General features: G+C 46.3%; 3 protein-coding genes across 14 annotated transcripts in view; 2 read left to right on the top strand and 1 right to left on the bottom strand.

The window, feature by feature from the left end:
- Nucleotides 1–2,313, top strand: part of LRRC31 (leucine rich repeat containing 31) — a 185,007-nt gene extending 182,694 nt beyond the window's left edge. Inside the window, exon 15 of the mRNA XM_075937913.1 lies at nucleotides 2,077–2,313. Within this exon, the coding sequence (XP_075794028.1) occupies nucleotides 2,077–2,083 (7 nt within the window). The 3' untranslated portion in view covers nucleotides 2,084–2,313. The remainder of the gene's footprint in view (nucleotides 1–2,076) is intronic.
- LRRIQ4 (leucine rich repeats and IQ motif containing 4) lies at nucleotides 1,845–19,347 on the bottom strand. Of its 2 annotated transcripts, XM_075937919.1 has the most exons (7): nucleotides 19,211–19,343; nucleotides 15,353–16,478; nucleotides 12,929–14,062; nucleotides 9,821–9,994; nucleotides 6,461–6,599; nucleotides 5,270–5,466; nucleotides 1,845–2,142 (listed from the first exon to the last, which is right to left on the bottom strand). In XM_075937919.1, exons 3-7 carry the CDS (start codon nucleotides 14,030–14,032, stop codon nucleotides 2,002–2,004), a joined length of 1,755 nt encoding a protein of 584 aa, XP_075794034.1. In that variant the 5' UTR covers nucleotides 14,033–14,062; nucleotides 15,353–16,478; nucleotides 19,211–19,343; the 3' UTR covers nucleotides 1,845–2,001. The 2 variants fall into 2 exon arrangements, with proteins under 2 accessions (XP_075794034.1, XP_075794035.1); XM_075937920.1 differs by lacking the exon at nucleotides 15,353–16,478 and having other exon boundaries at nucleotides 19,211–19,347.
- The window catches only part of LRRC34 (leucine rich repeat containing 34), a 62,579-nt gene continuing 54,775 nt past the window's right edge, over nucleotides 18,495–26,298 (top strand). For 2 of the 11 annotated variants that reach the window (XM_075937925.1, XM_025188981.2), the window contains exons 1-3: nucleotides 19,396–19,535; nucleotides 20,426–20,501; nucleotides 21,056–21,235. Coding sequence is in view for 2 of the 11 variants with exons in the window: in XM_075937929.1 (XP_075794044.1) it covers nucleotides 19,075–19,147 (73 nt within the window). In the remaining 9 variants the exon portion in view is untranslated. Of the gene's footprint in view, nucleotides 19,148–19,395; nucleotides 19,536–20,425; nucleotides 20,502–21,055; nucleotides 21,236–26,298 lie in introns of those variants that run through there. The other 9 variants (XM_075937924.1, XM_075937927.1, XM_025188990.2 and 6 more) reach the window with 7 other exon arrangements.

Genomic DNA, 26,298 nt, shown 5'->3' with positions numbered 1-26,298 from the left:
GGAGATGCAGGAAGTAGCATCCCAGTCTGTGCCGCTTCCCACAGCTCCCCTTGGCTGGAAATGGCAAACCGCAGCCAATGGGAGCTACAAGGTTCCATGGCTGTGGAGCTGTAGAGTAAACAAAATATCACAGGTTGGAATGGGGCTTTCCCTTGTAGGGCTGTGACCCAAGTTTGAAAACCCCTGGTCTAGAGATGAGAGCAGTAAGACAGGGGTAGACACAGACCTTAATGGCTTGGTACTAGGCCCAGAACTGGAATCCAGAGGAGAGGGTTGGCATGGGTTCCCCTATCATCTACCGCAGAGTGGTGCTGCTAGGGGCAGTGAATGGGGAAACTACCAGAGTTGCTATAGGAGTAACCTAGTCAAGGTAGCAAGTGTGAGGTCCCGCCTGATTCTGTACATGGACAGAGACCTTGAGAAACTACCTTAGAAGGGAAATTATGATGTGAGCTGTCCAGTGGGCTGATTCACAAAGCAGCTATACTGCAAGTCTGTGGAGTGGGAGGAGAGTGGAATGTGGGAAGAAGAGAAAATCATAGCAGTGCTGAACTAGGCTGGATCTAAATGCTAGTGGGATGTACCACCCAGCGGTGAGTAGAGCACAGACCCCTTCCCCCCTCCTCCCCGGCTCCATGACAGAGTCCTCCTAGTGACTCTTTGACAGGGGTGCTGGAATGGTAGGAGTTTTTACTGGCTGTAAGGGTAAGTGACAGGTGAAGCCTTGGGTGGAAGGGTGCTCATGGTCTCCCCACTCTTAGGCTACAGCTACACTGTAGTCTTCTTCCGGAAAAGCTTATACAAATGAAGCATGGCATGGAATATCGCCGTGCTTCATTTGAATAATTAATTAGCAGCCACTTTTGCAGAAGAAGCTTTTGCACAAAAAGAAGCTGAGTAGACTGCTCCTTTTTGCACAACCCCCCCCCCCCCTTGCACAAGCGCCATTCTTCCTCATTTTTTCAGGAAAAATGTTTACTCCTTTACATAATACCAGTACATGGAGTTGAAATTAATAGGCAACAGGTTTAAAAACAAACAAAGAGAAGTCCTACTTGATGCAATGCACAGTCAACCTGTGGAACTCTTTGCTAGGGGATGCGGTAAAGGCCAAAATGACAACACATTCCTGGAGGATAGGTCCATCAGTGGCTAATAGCCCAGGATGAGCAGGCATGCAATGCATGTATAGGTGTCCCTAGCCTCTGTTTCCCAGAAGCTGGGAGTAGGCTGTGAGTGTTCATTCCCTCTGAAGCACCTGGCACTGGCCACTGTCAGAAGATAGGAAGAATACTGAGCTAGATGGACCATTGGTCTGACCCAGTATGGCCAGCCATTTTTATGAAAGTAAGACCATTCTCATTACAGAAGACATGAATTTTAAAGCATTTAGGGTACGTCTACACTACGTTTTTTCAAAAGGAGATACGCATATTAGCGCCAAATTTGCATACCTTCCAAATGCTTTTTCGAAAGTGAAAGTAGTCTGGATGCAGGGGGGGGGGTTTGAGAAGATATTTCGAAAAAACCATTCTTCCTAAAAAAAGGAGGTTTATACGGTTTTTCGAAAAAGGGATTTTTCCCTCCAAAAAACACGTCCAGACTTCTTTCACTTTCAAAAAACCCGCTTTCGAAAAAGTGATGGGAAGATATGCAAATTAGCACCAAATTTGCATATCATCTTTCAGAAAAAGACGTAGTCTAGATGTACCCCTGGTCAGCACAAAGCTCTGCAGATACAATTTGCTTTCAGTTAGTCAATTGCCCTTGTGCTTTGCAATCATATATATTATTTTATCATCTAACCTAATTTAATTGAAATAATTTTGACACATGAACAAAACTGGCCATAAAACACCCTACATTATATTTTAATTTTAATAATCACTGTTCTGGAAATATTAATGTTGATTATCCCTTATTTTCTTGCTTCTCTCTGTATCTACCCACCTATGTAGAAGGGCTCTAAACAGTTTGATGTACAAGTCATATAGAGAAGTATTACTTTTTGCCCTTTGTGCCTTTGCCTGGCTTTTCTTTTCCCTTTTCTTTTCCTTTCTTTCCTTTCTTTAACAGTTTTTGAAGCTCAGCAAAATTTCCAAGCCCCTTCCTCACCATCTGCCCACGCCACCAAGCCTGGATCTGAAAGAGAGGATGGAACAATACTGTTATCTAGAAGAGAAAAGAACGACTTCAAACAATTGAACTGAGAACTATGTCTGCTAGTATTGATGCAAAAAGCTGAACGCATTGGGGGTCTGCGTGAGTAAACCAGAGGACCTACTAACCAAATAAATAATGTTTTCTAGATTATTTCCACAGTATTTCCCATTGTTCTTTCAACTCTTTTGTCAAGAGCTTTAAATGAAGAGAAGTCTTCTTTCCAATTTTAAATGTTAATACAGGTTGGACCTCTCTGGTCGAGCACCCTCGGGACCAAACTGAGGGAATTGCTACTGGCCCCCTGCCTCACTGCCCTTCCCCGCTACTGGCCATAGCCATCCCCTGCTGGGTTCCGTGCTGCTGTGCTCCTGGCGGCCTGGACTGCCATATCCCTAGTCCAGCTATCGGGGCTGCCACATCCTTGGCTCTGGCCTTGCTACTGGAGCTGCTGCAGCTGCCACATCCCCAGTCCTGGCTCCACTATTGGGGCTGTCACAGCTGCTGTGTGCCCGGTTCTGTTAGTGGGGCTGCTACAGCCTCAGCTGTGTTACCTGTGCCACCAGCCTTCTTGCCTCTGGAACTCCCAGCCAGGACTCCTGGGTCCAGGAACATCCATGGTCCTGCCAGACCACGGAAGTTGCCAGACGAGAGAGTCATGGTTTTGGGAGGTCCAACCTGTATTTGGCTTTTACATTAGCCCGTGTACCTACAAGCAATTTGGACCTAACTAATCGTATTAGATGGAGTCCAGAGAAAGGGAAGTGGTTTCCTTTCAGTTGGGTAGTAAATAACTGCAGGAAGGAAAGAATTTGAAGTATGAGAGAATCAGGAACTGAGGACCTGCCCCTTGTTCCTCATTCCCATCTTTTGAGCAAAATGACTCTGCTGCCCACTGGTGCTGTAGACTTAGCTTCTAATAACCATCTAAGGCAGTGATACTCAAATCTCCATGGTTCAGGAGCCAAATTAGCAATCAGCATTATCCAAAAGAGCCACGTTAGTACGAATAGAGATGTGAACGACCAGTCAACTAGTCAACTATCTGATAAGCAAATGCTTATCAGATAGTTGACATGCTAGTCAACTAATTACTTCCTCCCACCCCCTCGTTGCTGCCTCTGTCAGAAAGAGGCAGTAAAGGGCGGGGAGAGTAGTGTTTCAAAGAGGCAGCACTGCATGGATCCCGGGGTCTACTGCTTTGAAATGCTGCATGCAACCTGGGGAGTCTACTGCTTTGAAACACCACAGGGAGTCCCCAGCTGACCCCAGGCTTCACACGGTGCTGCCACTATGAAACGCCACGGGGACCATGGGGCCAGCAGGGGACTGTTTGAGTCCCTTACTGGCCCCATGCTCCCTGCAGCACTTTCGCCTTTGAAGTGTAGCAACAGCTCTGGGGCTGTCGCTATACTTCAATGGTGGAAGCACCCTTATCAACTGATCGAACAATTGATAAAATTGCATCAACTCTTCGATTAGTCAATTAATCGAAATTTTACATCTCTAAGTGTGAATTCATTTCATTTTATATATATTACAGCAAAATGACTGACCAAGTATTCTACAGTTGGCTAATACAGTAAAAGCATCCTGATTGGTTGTTAGTTATGTCAATGTTTCAATATGTCCCACAAAGAGCAGCAAGAGACATAAAGAGTCACTTAGGGCAGGTCTACGCTGGCGAGTTATTTTGGAATAACTCCATTTATACTGAAATAACAAGGTGAGTATCCATACTACCAAGCCTGTTGTTTCAAACTAATGGGCTTGTTATTTCAAAATAATTTACTCTTGCTTGTGAAGAGGAAAAAGCTTATCTCGAAACAGTTATTTTGGGAGTTATTATTTTGAAATAACCTGGTAGTGCGGACATATCCTTAAAGAGCCATTTGCAGCTCCTAAGCCTCAGCCTGAAGCCAGGTCTATACTAGAGGAGAAAGTCAACTTAAGATATGCAACTTCAGTATGTGTGTGTGCAATAAGTCGACATACGTTAGGTCAAATTTACACAGCATCCCCACTGGGAGATGTTCTCCCATCGACTTCCCTTCCTCCTCATGATGCAATGGAGTATTGGAGTTGATGGGGGTGCCATCAGTGGTTGATTTAGCAGGTTCTTACTAGATCTAGAGATGTTAAATTGCAGATAATCAGCTAATCGAGTAATCAATGGAATTTCTGTCAACTACTCGATTAGTCAATATGGGGATGCTCGCTAACCCTGCTGCGGCTCTACATTTTAAATGTAGTAGGAGCTAGACTCTTACCATATTTAAAATGCAGAGCCATAATAGCCCTGGGGGCGGCACAAGTCAGGACTGCTTAGACCTGGCTCGTGCTGGCCCCAGAAGCTACTTGCACTGTGGCTCTGCACTTCAAATGTAAAATGTAGAGCTGCAGCAGGGATAGCTTCCAGGGCTAACGTGAGCTGGGACTAAGCAGTCCCAGCTTGCCCAGGCTCTGGGTCTGCTGTGGCTCTGCTTCTCCTGCCCCCTTCCTCCTGCACTGTGCTGGGGGGGAAGTGGCTTTAAAGCCGGCTCCCCCTATCATTGGCTCCTGCGTCCCTCCCTACCACCTTACTGCCTCTGACACAGAGGCAGCAATGGGGTGGGGAAGTGAATAGTCAACTCGACTACCCGATAAGCATAGGCTTATCAGGTAGTCAACTAGTCAACTGTTTCCTTACATCCCTAACTAGATCCACTAAATTGAACCCCAGAAGATCAAGCTCCACAGTCTCAATCTCTGGAGAAGTGGAGATAAGCCCCAAGTACAACTGATTAAGGGCTATTCTGGGCTGACTCTCTGTGCCCCCAAACTCTACAATTTTGGGACTAGAGAATGCAGTTCATAGCTTCTTCCCCAATGCAGGCATCTGCACTGTGCATGGACCTAGTGTCCATGCCCCATTTGACAATGAGATAAAAGAGATTCCATAGCACATAATGAGGTATCTGCTGCTTTACTGCCTCATCATAGCGGACACAGAATTTGTAAGGTTATTTCAGGGCCTTGCATAGCATGCCCTATAGAATATTTCTGTGTAAAATACTAGATTACTAATAATGCAGTTTGTGCAGTGTAGTAGATCTCTTATGCCTTGTACCTTTGTAGCCTTGGCCTTTTGATTCCTCTTTTCCCGTAAATACTCCCAGATAGCCACCTTCCCCTGGCTACACACCTCAACTGGAGGATCTGTCATAGGATTCCCATCCAACAAGACAAGATGCAGCTTCTGAAGACTGTCCAAGTTTTCTGGGAGTTGGAACAACTGATTGTTCTGAACAAACAATTTTTGCAAACCTGAAAAAATAAAAATCACAAAACTTCACTGCACAGACTTATAATAATCTGGAGTGTTCCAGTGAACATGCTTACAATAGAACAATAGATTGCTGGGTGTGAAATATTTACTCTGTGTTTGTAAATATTTCCCAGACCATCAGCATATTGTTTCATTGGATAGTGTAAAGAGCATAGTCCCCAAACACAGAGATATTTTCACAGCACTTCAGTAAAACCAATATGTTTGTTTTAAAGGTGTAATCAAAGATTATTTTTCTACAAAAATGTCAAAAAGAAGGGTGTTACTGCTACTGTACCTTTCTACTTCCACATGAACGGGTTACAAGTTTTTAGGCTTGGGTTCAAGGCAACCGTCAAGAATACAAAACTGTTTTTTCTCCATAATAGGAACTAGAGTGAAGTATTCAATAGAAAACTTAATTTCCTAAATGATACGCCACACTGAGGTGAGTTGCTGGCAATGAGAAACAGACTAGAGAGCTGGTGAACTTAAAGCATGATCCTCTAAGCTTAAAAGACACCTATTAGCCAAGGCTGAATCAGGCTTATTGACCTCTATTTGTGGCCCAACCACCTCTCGGGGAGGAGAGAAAGGCCACATTGAGTGGGTGTGGGTTACATAAACACCACCTACACACTACATCTGTGCTTCATACGCAGGGAAGTTTTCTGAAATAGCAAAATGCTTTCTTGATAAGAAAGACCCAAGAATTGATAATTGTTCTGCTTTGTCATAAATAGACCAATCTGAAAAATTGCACTTATATCTGCAGATCATTAATTTTCCTGGAGTGCATATTGTATCTAAATCTATTCAGTAGGGAAAAGTCTTCAACAGACTATCAAACAATAAAAATTTTTAATAATACAGATTACTCCAACCTAGTCTCTTATTTGGACCAGGAAAAGAAAATGACTGAACAGAGGAAGATTTTTCAACTTTGAAATCCCTGCTTTAAACCTGTCACAAATGCATAGGATATTTTTTCACCTTGTACTTGACATATGGAGTCTGGGAGTTCTTTAAGGAAGTTGTTGTGACAATCAACTATTTCTAAGTTGCTCAGCAAGCCCATAGAAGATGGCAGGTACTCCAGACAATTGTTCTCTAGGTACAGCTCTTTCAGATTCTGGAAAAAAAAATGTGCATGATGTTTAATTTAAAAAAAGAATGTTTCCTTAAGTCGATCATTGAACAATGAACAACTGAACATCAACAAATGCAAAATATAAAAATATGATAAAAGCATTGTTAGGTGCTCAGATACTATGGTAAGGTGTGATATAACTGAATAATTAAGCTCAGAGAACACTGTTAGATGTTTCAAGTGCAGTATGACCTATCAAGGCATGAGGATTTACTTCATTTGCCATGGTTCATAGTCATGCACATGCACTCTGTGTGGTCCTTCTGCCAGTCCTGCATTCTAGCAATCTCTTGAAATGTTCAGCGGCTGCTTGGTAGGGGTATGTCTACATAGCAACATTATTCCGAAATAACTATGCAAGCATCTACACAGAAATTCTGTTATTTCTAAATAATTTCGAAATAACGGGCAGCTTATTTCGGCGTTGGTAATCCTCATTCTACGAGGAATAGTTATTTCAGAATAGTGGCTATGTAGACAGGGCAGCTGAAGTTATTGTGGAATAAGGGGCCTCCAGCCCTTCCCATGGTGCCCTACTGGCCACTCTGTCTACACTACAACCCCCACAGCCTCCAACTCCCCTTTCCTGAGGGGCCACCTTATGCACCACTCTACCCCTCTCCTGCAGGGACTGTAGCCCAGAAGCACCTTACCTCCTTAAGGAGGGCCCCAATGGTGGATTTCCCAACACTGAACTGGTTGCCCACTGACCGGTAGCTGTTAGGGATGGTAAGCTTCCACAGGGCAATTGCGACCCGCTTCTCCACAGGGATGGCAGGCCGCAGGTGGGTGTCACATCTCTGGAGGGCGTGGGTGAGCCAGGCACACCGAAAAAAGCTTCTTGTGCAAGAAGCCTGTAGTCTAGACGTAGCCAGAGAGGCAAGGAGGGTCTCCAAAATGATCAGAGGGTCGGGTTCCTGCAGGGTCTGGGAGACAACCTGCAGAAACTGCTGCATGAGGTGCAGCACAAGTTGCAATAGCTATCGACAGCCCAGAGACAGCTCCGGCTCCATAGCTGGATAGCTGAGGTGTCTGCAAGGGCAACCACAGCAGGCAAAAGAAAGGCTTTGCTGTCCCTCAAGGTAGGCAAAGGAAAAAAGCCTGAGACACTGATGTACGGGGAATGGGGGGTGGAGGGAGGTGGCGTCCTTTTAAGCAAGAGCCTCAGATTGCCTCAGGCAGCAGCTCCAGGAAGTAACTGCTGTCCTGATGCCCTGCCTGAAATGACCTTAAATGCAATTGAGCATCTAATCGGTGTGGATACTTTATTCTGAAATGGATCAGTGCTATTTCGATGAGCATGTGTTGCATAGATGCGCTATTGCAAAATAAGCTATTTTGGAATATTTTTTCTGGAATATCTTATTCAAAAATAAATGTGCAGTGTAGACATAGCCTTGCAGAAGTGAAAGTAAGCTGGTATGGTACACCAATAACAAATGACTGGCTGGGGACAGGGCTCTGGGGGTACGTCTACACTACATGCCTCTGTCGGCAGAGGCATGTAGATTTGTTTGTTCAGCAAAGGTAAATGAAGCCGCGATTTAAATGATTGCGGCTTCATTTACATTTACATGGCTGCCGTGCTGAGCCGACAAACAGCTGATCAGCTGCTTGTCGGCTCGCCACTTGTCTGGACGTTCCCCCTGTCGACATCAAAGCCCTTTGTCGGCAGCCCCGGTAAACCTCATTCCACGAGGAATAACGGGGCTGCCGACAAATGGCTTTGATGTCGACAGGGGGAACGTCCAGACTAGCGGCGAGCCGACAAACAGCTGATCAGCTGTTTGTCGGCTCAGCGCGGCAGCCATGTAAATGTAAATGAAGCCGCGATCATTTAAATCGCGGCTTCATTTGCCTTTGCTGATCTGTCTAATCTACATGCCTCTGCCGACAGAGGCATGTAGTCTAGACACAGCCTGGATGTTGTCAGCCACTCTACATAGGTAAGGTTCCTGTGCTGGGCATGGTGGGCCCACCACTCCCATTCTGACCCCCATCTCCCACAGCCAGAGCCCAAACCACTCCCCCTCCTGGGGTCCTCAGCCCCAGCCTTAGTTGGCCTGAGCCAGCACCCACAGCCCCTGGGCAGTGCAGCCATAGAACACCTATGCTCCATCTCCAAAGCTCGGGTGGCTGGGCAGTGAGGTCACTGCCCCAGTCCTGGGGCTCCAGCAGCCGGGCATCCTGGTCCCCATCGATGCAGCTGAGTATCCCAGTCCCCATCACCTCAGCCAGTCCTGGGGATTCATTGGCTGGGAAACATGGTGGCCATACTCTCAGCCCCGAGCCTTCCCACTCCCCTTGCCCTAAGGTCTCCCACATGCCCCAATCCCCTGCTCTGAGACGGCAGGCTCCTGCCCTGACTCCTGCATCCCCCACATTTCTCCCTTAAACCCCCCCCACCCTGTACTCTGAGCCCCTGCACACCTTCCAAACCCCTGCACTGACTCCTGTACCCTCAACCTCCTACCCTAAGAACCGCATAGATCCCAACTCTTTGCCCTGACTCCCGCAGCCCCCCCTACATAACCATCCCCTACCCTAAGCTCACCCACACCCACTGCAACACCCTTCCCAGAGACCCCAGCACTCCGACCCGCACTTAAATTTCTTACAAGTACTGTCATATCACAATCCCCCAATCTCCACCAGGAGGGGAGGGGGGAAGTTGTGATATGACTGTACCTGTAAGAAATTTAAGTTTTCATCTCTGCTCTGTAGATAGGCAGAGAAAAGGAAAAACATGAATTCCACCTGCAATTGTAAAGTGTCTTATTGCCTAGGGCTTGGTGACTGCTGATCACCTAGTAAAACATGGGTTTAACAATGCTACAACCCTGGTGTAGGGGCCCAACACATTTTATAGGATCAGAAAGATATACATATATAATCTACCCCTTACAAGGTGATGGAGATGATCGACTTTGACTTTAAGACCTTTTTTTTTTTACAAATATTTTACCCAATCCTACCAGCTCTCAATAAGCTCATTTCTGCAAGGCTTTGTGTCCCATTGAATTAAATGGAAGTTTAGTGCACTCAGCCCTGTATGCTGAATTCCATGGAAGTCCATGGAAATTCCATTTGCTGAAAGCCTGCAGGATTGAGTGCCACTCTCTTCAAACAACTTAATTCTTCTGTACTTGTTTGTGATACCAGGCAGAGTTGTTCCTGAGCTCCTCTCCTGCTCTTTTTCTTACCTGCAGTTTGCTGATGTCTTTTGGTAGAGTCGTGAATTTGATCCCTTTATCTTGTCCCAAATATAATTTCTCTAATGACTCAAGGAGAAAGACTTCCTCTGGAAAAACACTGAATCTGTTTCCAGTCAGACCAAGACATTTTAAGTTAGGGAGTCCCGTCACCTCTGGAGGTATCTAGGCATGTTCCAAAACATACAATAAAAACATGTTTATATCCGTTAAATACAATGTTTTATATTTGTTGTTTGTTGTTCTGGGAAACACTCTGCCATGTTGAATCAATGAAGAATATCATGTTGGCTACATTCTATTATATTGCCAAGTTATGGCTGAAATTTTTGCAATATTTCCCTGCTATACTCCCTTGCTGAAAGGTCTCTCTTTGTAAACTGCAATTCTTAGTATATATGTTCTTTCCAAAAGAATGCTGCCAGGAGAATGAATTGTAATGGCTGCTCTTGCACATAGTGATCCCTCTGAAAGTATCTGTGCATTATAAGATAATTTAAGTAAATTAAAGTGTTAAATTGGCATACTTGCTTATTTCACCATTTCCTCAAATGTAGCCCTTGAGGGGGGAAAAAACCGCAAGTCAGTCTCCTGGCAGACAATCACGAAAGGGAAATGTATTTGATTCCCTAAGAGGAAGGCACCCATTATTGTTATTCATATATTGAGAGATTTCAGCTGTAGAATTGTCCCCTAGACTACCATAAGATAATGGATCTAAAAGCAATAACAACTGGTACAGTCATTTTGAGCTTGCCTCCTGCTCTGTTTCAAATAGCATGCCACATTTATTGATAGTAGGCAAATGCAATTTTTATCAGTTAGTTCAGGAAAATATAGGAATAAACAGAACATCTAATCTCTTCACAGCAAGATCCCATATCTAGCTTTGCATTTTTTAGTAGTTTGTTTTTTGGTTCCTTTTTTTCTGACTCAATACCTGCCTCTCAGTGGCAGTTGGTTACAAGAGGGAGTGAGGCTCATAGGATTAGGGAACAAACTCGGTAAACATAATAACTATCAGTAGTTTTATTGCTGTCAATTTTTAATGAAGCTATTGTCACTCGTTCACCCCAGTGGCTTCGAAAATGTGTTATTCTAACAGCTTGCTGCTTTTGGGTAGCATATAACAGTCATGGGCACCACCACTATGGGTGCTCCAGGGCTGGAACACCCATGGGATAAACTGAGTGGGTTCTAAGAACCCATTAGCTGCCAAGCTTCACCCCCTGTCTGTCACCTGCTGGTGGCCCCACTGACGAACTCCTGCCCTTCCCCACCCTCCTACTGCTTCTGGAGCACCACAAACAGCTGATTTGGAAGCTGGGAGAGAGGGAAGGAATAGGCAGGAGGTGTACTCGAGGGAAGAGGTGGTGAAGAGGCAGGGGCAAGGAGAGATGGAGTGGGGGTGAGAGCTTGGGAAGGGGTGAAATAAAGGTGGAGCCTGGGGTAGGAGGGTCGAATACCCTCCCAGTTAGAGGGGAAGTTGGAACCTGTGATGATAGTGTCTGACATCGCAAACAGCTTGTATAGAATGTTCTATAACTGGGGTGGCCAAACCATGGCTCATAAGCCACATGTGGTTATTTTAAAATTAATGCGCAGCTCACAGAGCCAACCTCATCTCCCACACACTTGTTTTCCACTGGGTGGAGGGAGCTTAGGGTTTCAGCCCCACAACGAGGTGATAGGGTGAAGGGCTTTTGCCTGGTGGATGTGGATCTTGGGGCTTCAGCCCTGTGGGAAGTGCCTGCTGAGGCTTCAGCAGGAGCCGGGCAGAAGTCCTGACCCCCGGTAGGCACCTCCTGCAGTTCAGACGACCCAAGACCCCCACTGCAGGGAAGAAGCACCAATCCCTGGAAGATGCGCTGGGTTCTCAAACTTCTGAAGGTTACTGTGTGCCACTTGGAGGATCAGTAAGTTTGGCCATGCCTGCCTTACAATGAACATTACACAAGCATAAAAACACCCTCTAAGTAATGCACTAATGTACAAGTCTTCCAACGCATATAATTCTTGGCAAATCTAGGATCCCACCCTTAGTGAAGCCCATGCTTTGCACCCTCGACAGGATTGAGGCAATCAAGTACTTAGAAGTGAAAGGATTCTTCATGCCTTGAGATATAGTTTCAAGATTAATGTTAATGTTAAAGGAAAACGGAATAATTCGAAAACTTTAGTTCAATACCATTCGGTAAGTGTGTTAAAGGAGAGAGCTGTAGGTTTCTGAGTAGATTAAAAATTAAGTTGCAAGTCAGCTTTGGTATTGACATTCATTGAAAGGGGCTAGTCAGGACAGTAGGAATTGACAGGTTACCGATATCTAACTCTGTGGCTTGGTGCAAGGTAGCCTAAATCATAGTACCCACAGTGCTGAGCTGTAATGAAGGAGAAATGAGAGAGGGAAGCTAAGTGATATTGATTCTACAACTGCTCTTATCCAGTGACTAATGTGGGTTAGGCCACCTGCACAAAAGACACATCCCTAGACTAGGAAGAGAGAAGGGGTATGACAACAGGAAGTCTCACTGTATGGGAGGTTGGAAACATTTTGACCTTCTGCATTGGGTAGCCCAGACCTCTTCCCTATAAAATAATATTCAGCTGTTATATCCGAAGATCTCAGCACTTTTCAAAGGAAAGTATGTATCATCAGCTCTGTTGAGAGACTGAGGCAAAGAGAAGTGAAGTGACTTGCCGAGGATCACACAGCTAGACAAAATCCTTTGTTTCCTGCTTCCCCAGTTAGTGACATTTCCTTGTGGCTGTTTTGCCTGGCATAAGGATTTCTGGGGTTCCCATGCCTTAGAGCTAAGGTCCCTAGAGCCAAATTATGCAGTTCTTGTACAGAATTGGATTATTATTAGTGCTATGTATTATAATACCTAGGAACGCCACTCATGGGCCAGGACCCCATTATGCCAGATGCTGTACAAACACAGAACAAAAAGATGGATCCTACTCCAAAGAATTTTACTTATGATTATTTCCCTATGTTGCTGAGGTAAGTGTTTCAAACTATTACATTTGAGAAACGTATTAGCCTAGTGAATTTGAAGCATAACTAGAATCCCACACCAAAAATAAAGAAATCAATACCTCACATATTTGATTGTCATCCAGTGACAATATTTCCAGATTTTCCATAGCACAAATCTCTTTAGGGAATTCATCAAAGAAATTTTCACTAAGATCTAATATCTTGATACAGGTTAATCTGGCAAAGGAAGATGGTAGCATTTGCAAGCCAGTGTTTTTCAGGTAAACAAGGCAAAGGGACTTCCAATGGCAAATTTGATGTGGAAACTTTTCTAAGTTGTTACCAGACAGACCAAGCTCATTCATTTCTGTGAGCTGCTTGAAGCTACGAGGGAGCCTACGTAGAAGGTTATTAGACAAATCAAGCACAGTCAGTCTCTGGCAATGATGCAATTTATCAGTGATTGATAACAGGTTATTGAAAGCTAAAAATAGTTTCACTAAGTTTGTCAAAGAGACAATCTCTTCAGGGATAAAACTCACTAGATTTTGTTCCAGATCTATTATTTCGAGATTAGGAAGATGACAAAGCTCCAGAGGAAAACTTTCAAATCTGTTTTTTTGCAGGTAGATCTCTTTAAGTTTTCTCAGATTCACTATTTCTTTTGGCAAGTACCTTAGATTATTGCCAGAGAGTCCAAGCAGCTCAACATGATGGAGGCATTTACAGATCTCCACTGGAAACTCATCCAAGTTTACATCATAGAGCCTGAGCTGACGAAGAGCCCGCAGTTTGCTGATGATATGCAGCGAACTGTAAGAGAGAGGATTGCTACTTAAATCTAAACTCTGAAGAGATTTCAGCTCTCCAAGTTGTTCACATATGTCGCGTATGGAGTTCATATTCAGATAGAGAACTTTCACCTTCTTAAGATGATGGATGTCTCCTGGGATGCTTTCAATTAAGTTTTTTTCCAAGTGCAACTCTTCCAGATTCTCCAGTTCTAAGATGTGTAAAGGGATAGTAGTCTGTTGCTTATTGGCTAAATCAACGAAAAATATCCGATCTGTGACATGTACAGGTAGAGCTTCCTTCTCTAGTTCTTTGGTCATTTGTATTTCCTGTGAAATCTGCAAATTGTCATTCTCAAGATTTGTGGCATCTGTTCTTGAGAAATGAGCATTCATTGTGTTAGTATCCAGGCTCTGCTGAAACTCAACCATCTGTGTTGAAAAATAAGTATATTTTTCACTCTAAAGAGAAAAAAAAAGGAATCAACAATACTCCATCTTTAATTCACTTAAATAATACTAAAAGGAGGATATAGTTCAATATTTAGAGACAGATTCTAACTTCAGAAGTACCCATACAAACTGAAGATGGTGTTACCCACTGACACTGAAAGCTTGAATGAAAGTGAATGACGGCACATTTTGGCCCTTAGTCTATCGGTAAAAGCACAAAGGCCAAGTTCAGTGGATAAAATGCTACTGTCTGTGGAGATGCATCTGCTTAGAGAAGGGTTGAATTTAGTCCAATGAGCCAGAAAATCCTCAGTATAAAATTATATTGGCTAAATTTTGTTCTCAGCTACACCGGTGTAAATTTGGAATAATGGCATTGAAGCTAATGGAGTGACTACAATGTAACCAGTGTAACCAAGAGCAGTCTTGGTTCTATATTGTCAAGTGATTATTTTAAATTGAATAAAACAGTTCTTACGTGGTGTGTTTTGAACAAATAAGACCACTCTTGCAATAAGTTTCATGGGCCAGAAACCTTATTTGGTGTAAATCATCACAGCTCCATTGAGCTATAGAAGTTTTCACCAGCATAGGAGATGTGTTCATATTCTTAAAATGTTTTCAATACAGATTAATTTGGATTTCTCTTCCCCAAAATTGACGTTTCTTCAAAGTATCCAGTTTACTAGAATAGCAGTCAGTGATACCTCCAGGAAATCAGATCTTTTCTATCATTAAAGTGTCCCAATTTTCATAATCTGCTATTGCACTGGAATTTTTGCTTATCTGAGGCATGATCTTGATTTCAGTGGGAGTTGATAAACCTAAGCAGTATCATGCCTTTGTAGGCTCAAAGGGAGCAAAACACTTAACTTAAACCATATGCCTATGTGCTTTGCTAAATAGGAACACGATTATCCACCTTTAAGGATAAGGCTGTTTAAATGCCTTGCTGCATCAGAATCATACAGTTGTTCTATGGATTTTGTGTTACAGGCACCATGTTGGCTATAGTTTTATGTTTATACTTCCCTTAGCAAATGGCCCCTTAACCTCAGCTGAGGCCCCTGACCCTTACAGTATTACATACTTGAATAATATCAGGAGTTTTACAAATGATGTCACCATTTTACATGACATATTACATCTATTGTTTCAGACCAACATAGACAAGGTAAGTGTCTGAATCATATGTATATATGCATTTAAAATCCTAGGATTGCTGAAAGTTACAATAAAGGAATATGGGAATAATAGGAAGAGGAAGTGATTAACTCATGTCTGATGTCTTAAACCTACTAGATTGGATGTCACAATCCCACAAGTCAATGTTCGAAGAGCCGCAGCAGAGAAAGCAATGGGAGGAATAACCAAGAGGGTGGTAACTGACACATTGACCACTACGTCATAATCTCACCTGAAAGGATGTCATAATCCCAAAGATGAGCTGGTTGAAAGCATCACAGGGGAGAGAGGAATGAAAAATATGCAAAACTAGAGGATTTACCAGATGTTTCTCAGGTCTTTGTGGGGGCTTTGGGCAGCAGAGGGGGGTTGCAAGAATGAGGGCTGGTGGCTGGAACGTCTGGAGAGGCTCACCGGAGCCCCCCGTGGTGGCAAGGGCAGAGGTGCTCTAGTGATGCCAACTCCCTGGGATCACACTGTTCAGTCAGTGGTTTCTCTGTGGGGAGCCAGGGCTGTGCTGCCCAGTCCCAACTGCCCAGCCCTGACCATTGGTCCTCCAGTAGGAGGGGGACACTGTGCTGCCCAGCCTGTGGCTCCTCCGGGGATACAGGCCCAAGTCTCCTCTGCTTCTCCTCTGGGGAGGGAGGGAATCAGGGCTTTGCTGACCACCCCCAGCTTGCTTCTCCTCTGGGACGGGGGGGCAGGCGGGGGCAGCAGGGGAGCTCCTGGGATCGACCAGGGGTGCGCTGGCCAGGCTGTCAGGCAGTTCCAGAGGGGCTGCAGTGGCAGGGCCACTGGCTGGTGAAACTCCCCCTTCCAACCAGCACTGTAGGTGAGGGCTGTGGGAGGACGGAGGGTGGACGGGTATGGAATAAAGGAGCCAATCACCCAGGGTTGGCAATATGGAGAACTGCAGCTGGCCACTCTCTTCCTGGTGCAGCCACCCCCCTTTGGTCACTCTGCAGTATAGTCGTCCCCTGTGCTCGCTGTCCCCAATGGTCATTGTGGAGCATAACTGTCCCTCCTATCAGATCCCTTCCTTTCCATGTTATGGAAAACAATCCCATTCCAGGCACTTCCCATTTTCCTAGCACAACCAAACCCTGACCTTGGTTTAAGTTAGGATAAGAGGAAGCTGCATATCAAATTAATAGTCATACCTCTTACAGTTGAGGAGGAGTTCTGGAACAAACCGACTCAAACGAATGGATGGACTCACAGACAGACAGATGTGCAAAATCTCATATGTATAACAAGTGATAAAGGGAAATTGGATTAGGAATCTCTTGCCCATCTCATAAAACAAGAACAAGTAAACAACCAAAGAAGTTGAAAGGCAGCAAATTCAAAGCTGATATAGGAAAATTCTTTTTTTACACAAACCATAAAATAGACTGTAAAATTCATTGTCACAGGATGCCCTTGAAACCAAGAAATTAGCAAAAGTCATAAAAATAGATTGGACATCTATATGGATGACAAGAATATCCAGAATAATAATAGTAAATACTTAAAAAAAAGTTTTGTAAGGCACAGAAATTCTCATGCTATTAGATTTAAACCAATCTCTGACTATTAGGGGCTAAAAGGAAAATTGCTAGGGAGCAAATTATCCCTAATCGGCCTGCTGCAGGGTTTCTTGAACTTTCTTCTGAAACAATAGAGTGGTCTGCCACTTTAAGGGTGTCCAGAGGCCTGGGAACTTCTCTGTTCAATGATCAGACAGTGCAGAGAGTCGGGTGCTCCCAATAAAGGGCTATGATCAGTTGGAGGCTTGAAAGAGTTTTGGGTGTGGTATGCATTAGTCCTTTCCAGTTGGGGGTGACAGACCAATAGCCTACATGGGATAGTGAACACAGGCTGGTGAAGGTGAGCGCAGAAGATGGCTCAGTGATTACAAGACCTTGCTACTGGTTGGCTGTCCTAGGAAACTAATTCTGTGGAAAGAATTATTGTTTTGGACCCATTCCTTCAGATCCTACTAGTGGTAGCCAAAAGTTTGGTAAGGTGGTTTTGGCAATCATTCAGGGGGGACATGAGCAGAGTGGGAGTGACCTGACCTCCTCCCCATGGTGGCATATTAGCCACTGGGCTAAAGGGCTGTGCCCATGGGTCTCAGCCAATTGGGGAGCCCCAGAAAAATGGACATCCCTGAACTACCACCAACTCAGACTCTCTGCCTGGAGCTCCAATTGGGGAGTGGGCAAGCCCTCAACTGCACTCCGGGTATATCTACACTACCCCCCTAGTTCGAACTAGGGGGGTAATGTATGCATACCGAACTTGCTAATGAAGCCTGGGATTTGAATTTCCCGGGCTTCATTAGCATAAAGCCGGCGCCGACATTTTTAAAAGCCGGCTAGTGCGAACCCCGTGCCGCGCGGCTACACGCGGCACGGACTAGATAGTTCGGATAGTTCGGAAGCCTAATCCGAACTATCTAGTCCGTGCCGCGTGTAGCCGCGCGGCACGGGGTTCGCACTAGCCGGCTTTTAAAAATGTCGGCGCCGGCTTTATGCTAATGAAGCCCGGGAAATTCAAATCCCGGGCTTCATTAGCAAGTTCGGTATGCATACATTACCCCCCTAGTTCGAACTAGGGGGGTAGTGTAGACATACTCTCCCTGGCTAGAGCAGAGGATGGAGAGGGGAAAGACTCTGACTGTACTCCCTGGCAAGAGCTTGAGGGCTGGATGAAAAGGTCCCATGGGTACATGCGGTCTATAGGCCTTAGTTTCCTAACCCACACGGTTTCAAAAGGGTTTGGCTCCACAATGTCAGAGAACATCCCTTGAGAGTGAAAAGTCCTAGTAGTAGGTTACTGATCCAGCAAGCTGGACACATCAAGCAAGACTGTAGTAATAAAGTGCAATTCTGCAGGGTGCAATTTTAGCCAAGGGGGAGGCTGGCACTGTCAACAATTCCTTCACTACATGTAAGGAAAAAGAGACACTCTGAGCACCAGGTACCCAGTGCCCGCTCAGGGGGTGACACACCCATTTCAAGGTTTGTGTGAGAAGGAGAGTAAGGATAGTTCATGGCTTTGCAGAGTGTTCCCAAACATCCTTCTGTGGAGGGAATCACAAGTTTGTGAACCCATCTGTAGGGAGAAGTATTTTCAGGGCTGGAGGAGGGGAGCCTGCTCCCATATGTTCATGGGGGAGGAACCCCCACACAGCATTGCAGTAGAGAGGTAAGCAACTAGTGGAGTAGTAGACTACCAAATAAGCCTATGCTTATCAGATAGTCAAGTGACTGCTCAACTACTCCCCCCCTTGCTGCCTCTGTATCAGCAACTCCCAAAAGTCAGCTCCCCTCATCACCATCCTCACCATCAGGGGAGACAAAGATGTAGAGGGGGACCTGGTGCACCCAGCTAATGCCTGATACCCCGCTGCAGCTCTTGCCTTTTAAATGTAGTAAGAGCCAGCCCGACTGCTAACCCCCTTATGGATTAGGTTATTAACTGCTACTTACCATCCCTACATTGCAGAGCACCCCAGTTCAATGCATTCACTGGGGGACTCCCCAGAGTCACGGCCAGTCTCAGGGATCCCCCAGGCCAATGCATTTCATGCTCCGCACCAGAAAATAATGCCGTAGCGACGCAAGCAGCGCCCCTCCAATTCTGCTTTCGGTAGCGCTTTCTGCATTTTGAGAGGGGGCTGCTTGCGTCGCTATACCGGCGCTCGGAGTAAGGCGGGAGAGGGCAGGCTCGCTCAGCCCCTTCCCTAGCAGGGCCCAGGGGCTCGTTCCTTACCCGGGGCGCTGCGCGGGACTAGGGAAGAACGCAGGCGCACTTGGGCGGAAAGAGGAGCGCGCGTGGTCGGTGTCCCTATGGCAACCACGGCCGGGGACCTGAGCTCGCGGCGGGGGCAGCGCATGGGAAGTCCCGCAGCAACGGCCTCAGGTAGCCGTTAGGGCCCCAGCCCCGGGGAGCCCGGAGCATTCAGAGCGCAGGGGCCATGGGTACCTCAGCCGGCCGGGAGCGGGTCCGGGCGGGAATTCAGCGTCTGTGGCTTCGCTGAGATCTGCCGCCCCCGTTCCGTGCGGGGGGAGAGAGCGGCGGCTGGACCCCCTCTGGCAGCTCGGGGACCCCTTCTCCCTCCCTCAGCAGAGCGCGCGCTGCGGGGGGGGGGGGAGGGAGACACTCGTGAGCTTCCCGCGCCTGGGGTCGGACGCCTCTGTGAGGAACGTGGCTCGAGTTTTAAGTATCGTCTTGCAAGCGCCTCGCCAGAGTCTGTGTTTGCCCGACGCTGTTTTACCCGCGCTGCCGGGGCAACCCAGGGCCGGGCCAGGTAGTCGGGCTGGGCTGAGGCGGGGGTGGTGCGAGGCAGGGGCTTAGCTGGCTGGCAGCGCTGGGGGGTTGCGGGCTGATGGCAGGGGCAGGGCGGGGCTCAATCATGGGTGCAAAGACGCAATCAATAAAAATAAGCTGGTCTGGAAGATTCTTTCATTGGCACCAGGAACGTCCAACCTGTACACAGCTTCCTATCACAAAGCAAAATAAGGGTTTGGTTGTGCCAGGGCAAGGGGCTGTGCCGGGAATGGTATCGCTATTGCTTCTCCTAAAACCATACGGAAAAGAGACAGAAACACCAAATAGTTGAAAGGGGCTGTCTGCCCCCCATGATTGCTCCACCCTTGAGCCTTCCATCCCTATGGGCCTCTCTAGAGAGGGCAGTGGGGCTGAAGCTCTCCTTTCCCCTGATTCCTGCAGGGATGTTGCTGGCTGTTCCCCTTCATCAAGGAGCAAGGGGAAAGTATAGAATCATAGAACCATAAAGCTAGACGAGACCTCAGAAGGTCATCAAGTCCAGCCCCCTGCTTTAGGCAGGATCAGTCCCAACTAAAGTGTAGTTTGCTGCATTTCTTACTCTGACTGGGGAAAGCAAGGGCAGAAGAACCTGGACCTGCCCCAGCCAAGGGACATGCACCCTTTCCCTGGCTGTGCCAGCTGGAACTGCAGTGACCATGGAGAGGAGCTTCTCACCTGGCCCCAAGCTGCTGCAGTGAGAGGGCTGGGGTATTCCTCTATCCCTGGGGCAGCCTGCATACTGAACTCCTCATCTCCAGTCCCACCATTTTATTCCTCCCTCCCTCCCCCCAAAAAATTGAGTTTAAGCATCCAAGCAATGCCAGGTAAATCTTCTAGTTTATTAATATTAGGCTATTTTTTGTTCTGTAGTGTGACTTTAGACTGATCAGAGCACCTAGATTCCAGTGGGATTTTTGTGAAGGGACAAAGGCTCGGGCTTCTGAAGGTAATTTTATTGCTAGAAAATTCATACAATAAATTAATTTGTGGTGAAATTTTCTGCTGCTGCATATTGACACATGGTTTATTATTTAAGGAAATATATAAGCTACAGGCTTTTGAGAGTATAGTTCTAAGTTGAAAGTAGGTTAAACATCAAGTATGTTGGAACAGTGAAATATTTTGTTTGCTTAGTAAAAAATTCAGTACTCAAACACTTGTGCTTGCTATTTGCCATGGAGGAATGTATGTGTTTGTCTGCACTGCAGCTAGGAGCAGGCAGGCAGACTTAGTTCAAGCCTGGCTAGCCTATCACACTAAAAATCGCAATATAGGTCTTGTGGCTTGGGCAGAAAGTTGGGCTCTTAAGCACTTTGATACCCTGGATCTGAGCTAGGGTGGCTAGCTTGCTTTTCTACCAGGGCCATCCTCCACACTGCTATTGTTAGCATGCTTGTTCATACTTCTCTGGCATGAGTCTGTCTGCTTGGGCAGGGAGGATAGCTCCTAGATGCAGTGTAGATATATTCTCTAATGTCTATGTTAACCTCTAACATCCAGAGGTGAAAGTAAGCGGGTGAACTCCTGCATGCCACTCCAGCAAAAGCCGACTGTGGTCCTGCAAAAGCCAGCTGGGCGTATGCTGTTTAAAGAGCCTGCTGTGTGAAGCTTGTGATGTGCTCTCCCAGCTGGGCTCCTGCTGCTACAAGTTGGTGCTGGTGACCAGGTGTGCACAATCAGGTGAGGCAACAGGCAGATTATGTACTGTTCCTGCAATGCTTGTGGCCCCTAATCCCTGACCCTCCCCCCAAACCCAACCGCCTGCCCTGACTCCTGAACCTCCCACTCTGTGCCCTGAGCCTCTCCACCCCTGCCGACTCCTGCACTTCCCATCTCTTGCACTGAGCCCCCTGCCCTGAGCCCAAATCCACTGCCCTGAGTGCCTCCTGCACCCCCATCTCCTGCCCTGAGCTCCCCCTTACACACACACTCACTCAACCTCACCACACACACAGATTATTGGTAGTTTTGCTTTATGTATCAAAATCATGCATAGGGATCCATGAAGTTAAGTGTCTAAGAGTGGAAGTGGGAAGGGAGGGTTGTAATATGACAGTAGCTGTAGGAAATTCAAGTTATTTTCACCCCTATATCCTATAATAAGTATGATGGGAAGATTCTCTAAAGTATCCAAGATTTGTTCAGTGCTGTAGAGGAGAGGTTCCTAAGTCTGTGTGCTAATTTGCTTCAGCCCCTGTGTGAGTCTTGTCTTCATGTTCTGACCCATAGCCTTTAACTTGGCCTGTTAAATTATGTAAAAACTCCAAACTACTTTATTTTTACTAGGGTTGTACTTCAAGGTAGGAATACACGTTTTTTCTTTAGTGGAGACAAAGGTCTATGGAGTGTTAGGGAGCATATGCATAGACATGTACATATGCAAGAACAAAATGTACCTTTAACTGGATAAGAGATGCTTAAATGGTTGTATTGTGTCCATCCAAATTACTCCACCCTTTCTCTGGTATTGAATATTGATTAAAAGTGCCAAGTCTAGAGTCCTTTTACCAACGTAGTATTTTTATGTGTTTTTCCTAAAGTTTGGAATTGGGATCTGTCTTGATATCAGAACTACTGACTATTGAACCTCAGCTCAAAAGGCAGTATTGCTTTGTTATTTGTCAAAAGAGTTTGTTATTTTTAATTAAACAAACTTTTAAAATGTATCTGCAGAGTTCACATCTCAAGCTCACTACATGTAGAACTGAAGTAATGTATGTCAGCAAAGGAATTGTTATGAGGAATTTTGATTTCACTCTCTTGTGTATCTGCCTCTCAGGTCTGGTCTATTCTACAAAGTCAGGTTGATGTAAGTTGTTTTGCATCAGCCTGATTTTGCATGAGTCTACACCAGTGGTCCCCCACCTTTTGGGGCTGCTCACACGCTGGACACCTGGGGGCGGGGCTTCACACGCGCCTGAGGGCAGGGCCACCCATACGCTGCGTGCCTGGAGCTGGTGCCACCCATGCACTGCACTCCTGGGGCTGGCGCCACAACTGTGCTGCACACCCAGGGGTGGGGCCGCCCATACGCTGCACGCCCGGGGCTGGAACAGTCCATGTCCCATGCTCCTGAGGACGGGGCCGCCACCGCCCAAGTGCTGTACGCCCAGGGCCGGCGCCTGTGCCACATGCCCAGGAGCCGGCAGCACCCATGCGCCGCGTGCCCAGTGGCGGGGCCGCCACTGTGCTGTGCACCCGGGGCTGGCACCGCCGCTATGCCGCGCGCCCGGGTCGCTGCCGCCCATACGCTGTAAGTCCGGGGCCGGCACAGCCCTCGCACTGCTCACCTGGGGGCAGGGTTGCCCATGTGCTGCGCGCCCGGGGCCAGCGCAGACCTCGCGCCGCGCACCCGGGAGTGGGGCCGCCTAATCACCGCGTGCCCGGGGCCGGCCCCGATCACTCGGCGGGCACACAGAAATGGCCCGGCGGGCACGGCACCACGTTGGGGATCACTGGTCTACACTCAATTTGTCTCCTGATGATGTAAACGTATAGTTACAGCCAGTGCTTTTTTTGGTGCCGGTACGCTCTGTTCTTTCCAGATAAGCTCTGACTGGAGGTGCCGGTCCTGTATGCCAGGCAGTACCATCACAAAAAAAGCACCGGTTACAGCAATGCAGTGACAACATCTCCTCAATGGCATAGAGCCATGGTGGACACTGTTGACCCTAACAGTTCTCCCGCAGCTGCCCCACAATGCCTAAAACTTAACATGTGTGAACTCTGCTGCCCAGAAGTCACGGAGATTGGAATCTACCAACCCACTCTCATTTAAAAAACCCACGTTTTTGAAATGCCTTCTCTTGTTTGCCCAGCTTGTGAAGCATACCATGCACATTGTGTGCAGCTGCCATACCAATTACACTGGCTGCATGCTCCAGACACCTCGGCTGTATCTACACTGGCGCACTCTTGCGCAAAAACTTGCTGCCTGTCTACACTGGCCGCGTGTTCTTGCACAAGTAAACTGACGTTCTAAACGTCCGAAATCAGGGCTTCTTGTGCCAGAACTCTGATGCTCCCGCTCAAGAATAAGCCCTTTTGCGCAACTGTTCTTGCTCAAGAGGCCAGTGTAGACAGGCAACATGAATTTCTTGCGCAAGAAAGCCCTACGGTTAAAATGGCCATTAGAGCTTTCTTGCGCAAGAGAGCATCTACACTGGCTTGGATGCTCTTGCACAAAAGCACATCTATTGTGCAAAAGCACATGTCAGTGTAGACGCTCTCTTCTGGAAGAGTTTTTGTACAAGAACTCTTCCACAAAAGAGTTCTTGCACAAGAAGCTGCCAGTGTAGACATAGCCCTCATGTCTAGTCCAGGCAGGAGTGCATCAGATCTCTTTGACTTGTGGGGAAAAGAAGCAGTGCAGGCAAAGAACAGTCATAAAAATGAGACATAATATGGGGGATGTTCAGGAGAAGGGATACAACAGGAATCAGTAGCAATGACATAGAATCATAGAATACTAGGACTGGAAGGGACCTCGAGAGGTCATTGTCCCCTGCCCTCATGGCAGAACCAATACTGTGTAGACCATCCCTGATAGACATTTATCTAACCTACTCTTAAATATCTCCAGAGATGGAGATTCCACAACCTCCCTGCGCAATTTATTCCAGTGTTTGACTACCCTGACAGTTAGGAACTTTTTCCTAATGTCCAACCTAAACCTCCCTTGCTGCAGTTTAAGCCCATTACTTCTTGTTTTATCCCCAGAGGCCAAGATGAACAAGTTTTCTCCCTCCTCCTTATGACACCCTTTTGGATATCTGAAAACTGCTATCATGTCCCCCCTCAATCTTCTCTTTTCTAAACTAAACAAACCCAGTTCCTTCAGTCTTCCCTCATAGGTCATGTTTTCTAGACCTTTAATCATTCTTGTTGCTCTTCTCTGGACCCTGTCCAATTTCTCCACATCTTTCTTGAAATGCAGTGCCCAGAACTGGACACAATACTCCAATTGAGGCCTAACCAGTGCAGAGTAGAGCAGAAGAATGATTTCTTGTGTCATGCTCACAACACACCTGTTAATGCATCCCAGAATCATGTTTACTTTCTTTGCTACAGCATCACACTGCTGACTCATATTCAACTTGTGGTCCACTATAACCCCTAGATCCCTTTCTGCCATACTCTTTCCCAGACAGTCGCTTCCTATTCTGTATGTATGAAACTGATTGTTCCTTCCTAAGAGGAGCACTTTGCATTTGTCTTTATTAAACTTCATCCTATTTACCTCAGACCATTTCTCCAATTTGTCCAGATCATTTTCAGTTACGACCTTATCCTCCAGATTAGTCGCAACCCCCAGCGTGGTATCATCTGCAAACTTAATAAGCGTACTTTCTATACCAATATCTAAATCGTTGATGAAGATATTGAACAGAGCCGGTCCCAAAACAGACCCCTGCAGAACCCCACTTGTTATGCCTTTCCAGCAGGATTGAGAACCATTAATAACTACTCTGAGTATGGTTATCCAGCCAGTTATGCACCCACTTTATAGTAGCCCCCTCTAAGTTGTAATTGCCTAGTTTATTGATAAGAATATCATGCGAGACCGTATCAAATGCCTTACTCAAGTCTAGGTATACCACATCCACCGCTTCTCCTTTATCCACAAGACTCGTTATCCTATCAAAGAAAACTATCAGATTGATTTGACATGATTTGTTCTTTAGAAATCCATGCTGGCTGTTCCCTTACCACCTTCCAAGTGTTTGCAGATGATTTCCTTAATTACTTACTGCATTATCTTCCCTGGCACAGAAGAGTTAAACTAACTGGTCTGTAGTTTCCTGGGTTGTTCTTATTTCCCTTTTTATAGATGGGCACTATATTTGCCCTTTTCCAAACTTCTGGAATCTCTCCTGTCTCCCATGATTTTCCAGATATGATTAGCTAGAGTCTTGGATACCTCTCTATCAGCTCCTTTACTGTTCTAGGATGCATTTCATCAGGCCCTGGTGACTTGCAGGCATCTAACTTTTCTAAGTGATTTTTAACTTGTTCTTTTTTTAATTTTATTTTCTAAAACTACCCCCTTCTCACTAGCATTCACTATGTTAGACATTCCTTCATCAGACTTCTCGGTAAAGACCGAAACAAGGAAGTCGTTAAGCATCTCTGCCATTTCCAAGTTTTCTGTTACTGTTTCTCTCTCCTCACTGAGCTGAGGGTGCCTTTCTCCATTCCGACAAAGGCAGCAAGAAAATCGGTTTTGAGAAGGATGTCCCTCTCTCCATCACCTGTGTTCTTCCCGGCACTGTCTCCATCTCCTCCATGGTACCGTTCGCCGCACAATGAGCCTCACTATCGGCGTAGCCTTCGATCTCCACGTCGGCATTCGAGATCTTGTTATACCTACATATATAGGCATCCCTTGCCCCATTATGGGGTGCCCTCACGTAGATGTCGTTTGCCCACTCGCTCGCCTATGAGATCTTATAGGAGTGGGTATGGCAGTGCTTACTCATTCAGGAGGCCGTCTCTGGATTACTCATATTGTCATGGGGGAAGATATCGTACTTCTCAGGGCTACGGAAGATCTCACTTTCCTTCCCATTCCTGCTGTTGTCGTAGGTCCGCAGACAGATACCAGTTCCTACTGGGTTCGGTCCAATAGGCAGCCCTATCGCCAAAGGCTCCTATGACCACCCTTCCACCTCCACAAATGTCTGAACCAGAGGAGGGTCAAATCTCAGACGATGACGACCACCCGCACGGCGTTTCCCTGGCTG

Source organism: Pelodiscus sinensis, chromosome 10, assembly GCF_049634645.1.
Source record: "Pelodiscus sinensis isolate JC-2024 chromosome 10, ASM4963464v1, whole genome shotgun sequence".
In the NCBI taxonomy this organism is placed as follows: domain Eukaryota; kingdom Metazoa; phylum Chordata; order Testudines; family Trionychidae; genus Pelodiscus; species Pelodiscus sinensis.
This window is presented reverse-complemented; position numbering and strand designations above follow the sequence as displayed.

Coding starts and splice junctions, on each gene's coding strand:
- LRRIQ4 (XM_075937920.1), bottom strand. CDS start 14,032: ATGGTTGAGTTTCAGCAGAGCCTGGATACTAACACAATGAATGCTCAT. Junction 5,467..6,460: donor CTCCATATGTCAAGTACAAG/GTGAAAAAATAT, acceptor TTATTTTTTCAG/GTTTGCAAAAATTGTTTGTT. Junction 2,143..5,269: donor AAAAGGCCAAGGCTACAAAG/GTACAAGGCATA, acceptor CCTCTCTTTCAG/ATCCAGGCTTGGTGGCGTGG.